A 3,479-nucleotide genomic window follows, 5' to 3' on the forward strand; every position below is an offset into this window, starting at 1 on the left:
GTATGTGCATAATATTGTAAATTATATTTTTTTTACTAATATAAAAATATTGTAAAATTATTTAAAATAATTTAAAAATTATTAAAACTTAAATATTATACAGACAATTAATTTTTGTAAAAAGTATAATATACTAAAATATTTCACATAGATATCATTTTAATATTTATATAATTATTGTCGATTAAATACTCAAATTTAAACATTTTATGTATAGTATGTATAAAGATTATGTATATATGTATATATAATTTGTAAAAATAAATTTAGGATATATGTCAATAATTCTTTAAAAATCTAGCCAAACTGCAAGTCTTACTTGGTTTTTGCTCTCAATTTGCTGTCAGAATGTGTCGCACAGATCTTGCTTTATATTTGGCGTCAATGTGGTCTCGGGTTATGTTATCAAGCTTTGCCCGATTTTTGTCAGCAATTTGCTATTATTTTTTGTCAACAAGCTTGGATATATTTCTGTTAGCAATTTTGCGACATCGGCAGATATAACAAGCTCTGCAGTATATTTGATGTCTTTCTGCTAACAAAATTTGCGACAAGCATTTGGCAAAATCTGTTTCAACAGATTTGGTTATCTAGGATAATTATTATAGATTTAATATTCAAATTTATACATAAGTTTATATATATTATGTATAAAGATTATATATTTGTATATATGTATATAATTTGTAGAAATAAGTTTAGGATATATGTCAATAATTCTTTATAAATTTATACATACATATATGGTAAAATGCGCGTACAACTAGCATCACTCGTATAGGCTTTCTAATACTTAGTTTGTTAAAAAAATATTTTATTATGTCATTTTAATATTTAATTATTGGAAATAGATTAAATACTCAAATGTAAAAGTAATTTTATGTATATTATGAATTATAAATAGTGTGTACATAAATAATTTAGAAATAAGTCAAGATATAATTATGGCCCTTTAAATACTATAGTTTGACTGAACTGCAAGTCTTGCCCGGTTTTTCTATAATTTTGCTATCAAGTCGTGTTGCGCAGATCTTGCTTCATATTTGGCGTCAATTTGGTCTCAAATTATGTGCAAGCTTTGCACGGTTTTTGCCAGTAATTTGCTGTTATGTTGTGTCAACAAGCTTGGATATATTTTTGCTAGCAAGTTTGCAACATTGCTTGATAAAACAAACTCTGCATCATATTTGATGTCTTTCTGCTAACAAAACTTATAACAAACATTTGGCAAAATCTGTTTCGACAGATTTGGTTATCTAGATGCGGTAGATTTTAAGTTAATATAAGGTAGGTGTAAAAAATAATTGTAATAGTGAAAAATGTACAATTGTTCCTCCTAGGAAAGATAGCAATATTTTATTCTATTCCACTTACAAAATATTTACTTTGTTATAAAAGAAAGAAAGGATAATATGTTTTTACTATATATCAGTATTTTATTAGTTTTATTCAAGTTACACATTTAAGACAAATAAAATACCTCGAAATAAAACTTATTCTTATATCGTATTGGGTGTTGAAATTTTACTCGAATGAGAATGTACCGGTTTAGAAGCGATCATAATCGTTTTGTTTGAAGTAGCACACAAAATCTGTTTATACGCTTCTCTGTATAGTTTATTGGTGCCGGCATAAATAAAAGGGTTTATCACCGCAGAAGCCCAAGAAAGTATGGATGCTACTACGTGAAGTATCGGAATCTTCATTTTGTCATCAATCACATTCATTAACATCAATGGCATAAAAGAAATCAGAAAGCACAAAAATATAATAAGCATTAGTTTTGTCACTCTGAAATCTTCCCTTCGTTGAAAGCCACCGCTTTGTTGTCTTTCTGGCGCATGTGACTTTAGATTTTTTCGACTTCTTCGGACGCGCCAATATATACAGATATATGAAACACTAATTACTACACAAGGCACGATAAAACCTACAACAAATAGAAATTTCTTCGGGCTGGAACCATTTTTCTTCAATATGGTACACGAAAAAGTGGCTGGATCCAATCCTAAGGTGCCCCAAATTCCCAACAAAGGTGGTAATAGCATCAAAAAACTTCCAGTCCATATAGCTATTAACATCAGTTTTATGCCACCACTAGTGTATATTTGATTATATATGTCTGACCGTGAAATCAATATATATCTAAAAAAAAAATCAAAAATATAACTATATTATAATATAACAAATACAACAATGTTCTAACTATAAACTGACTTTTTATTATTTCTTATTTGTGTGTGTGTGTGTGTGATTGTATGTGTATGTGTAGAGTGACAAGCCGGACTGTGAAGATAGATTGAGTCAATCTGAAATAAAAACTCATATTGCAAACTTCCCAATAATTATTGAGTTAATAATTAATATTAAGTTTAATAATTAATAATTAATTTATATCAACTAAAGAGATATAAAAAAAACACACACACATAATGATCTCCGCTCTATAAACAAAAAACGTAATTTATAATATCTTATGTTCTCATTGTGATGTCGTTTATATTGGCCAAACAAACAGACAGCTCAATATCAAAATCAAGGAACATAATAACCCGTAGCATCATTTATTTATCAAATACATATTAAATATGTATTTGATAAATATGTATTTGATAAATATTCCTTATGTATTTGATCAATATTCCTATACAGAACAAAACATTCCAGTAAACATCTATTAGACATCCATGATGGAAATTGAAAACATCTAATGGACGTTCACGTTACCTCTAGTAGATATCCATTAGATATCTAGAGTTCACTTTTTAAATGTTCATAGGAAGTCTAATGGATGTATTCTGTAAATATTTCGTGGTAATGAAGATGCAATACATATCTCACATAGCACGTAATATTACTGCAATATCATAGTAATATTATTTTTCTATTGCAATATTACACTATAATATAATACAAATATTACTGTACTAATCAAGAGGCACGCGCAACAAAGTGGCGCTCAAACTGTGCGAGCACACCGTGTCTATTATACGCGAAAATTAGGCATTTCAGTAGAGAGGAGATATTTAATCAACACTTTTTACTGTCTCTAAAAGTTGGCGGTATCAGCGCGTTAAACGAAAGAAAAGAAAAAGAATTGTAATATATGAGAGAGAGAGAGAGAGAGAGAGAGAGAGGAATCAAGAGGCACGGTAGTGACTTTCGCGTTATTCGCGCCGGTAACATCTCCGATAATACCAATCGCTTCAACAATGTTCCTCGCGGGGTAGTGATTTCGTGCCTGCCACACCTCCGATATAACTTTTTTTAATATATTGTTTTGAATCTTGGCACAAAATAACTACAAATTATAAACTTTTAATTTATAATACATTTATGATAAAAAAGTGACTTCAAACAACGGATACAAAAATTTGTTTCGCGCCGGCGACACCTCCAATATAACTTTTTTTTTTAAACTGGTTTACATTTTGGCACAAAATACCTACAAACTGTATACTTGAAATTAGGGAATACCT

At 29.1% G+C, this 3,479-nt stretch overlaps 1 protein-coding gene across 1 annotated transcript; it reads right to left on the reverse strand.

Moving 5' to 3' along the window:
- Positions 1-863: 863 nt before the first annotated feature.
- Positions 864-2,142, reverse strand: LOC109860403 (protein trapped in endoderm-1-like). The gene has a single exon (XM_020439462.1). The coding sequence runs from the start codon at positions 2,079-2,081 to the stop codon at positions 1,500-1,502; it is 582 nt and encodes a 193-aa protein (XP_020295051.1). The 5' UTR covers positions 2,082-2,142; the 3' UTR covers positions 864-1,499.
- Between the last annotated feature and the right edge of the window lie 1,337 nt (positions 2,143-3,479).

This window comes from Pseudomyrmex gracilis, unplaced genomic scaffold (genome assembly GCF_002006095.1).
Source record: "Pseudomyrmex gracilis isolate BER0280 unplaced genomic scaffold, ASM200609v1 scaffold_377, whole genome shotgun sequence".
Taxonomy (NCBI): domain Eukaryota; kingdom Metazoa; phylum Arthropoda; class Insecta; order Hymenoptera; family Formicidae; genus Pseudomyrmex; species Pseudomyrmex gracilis.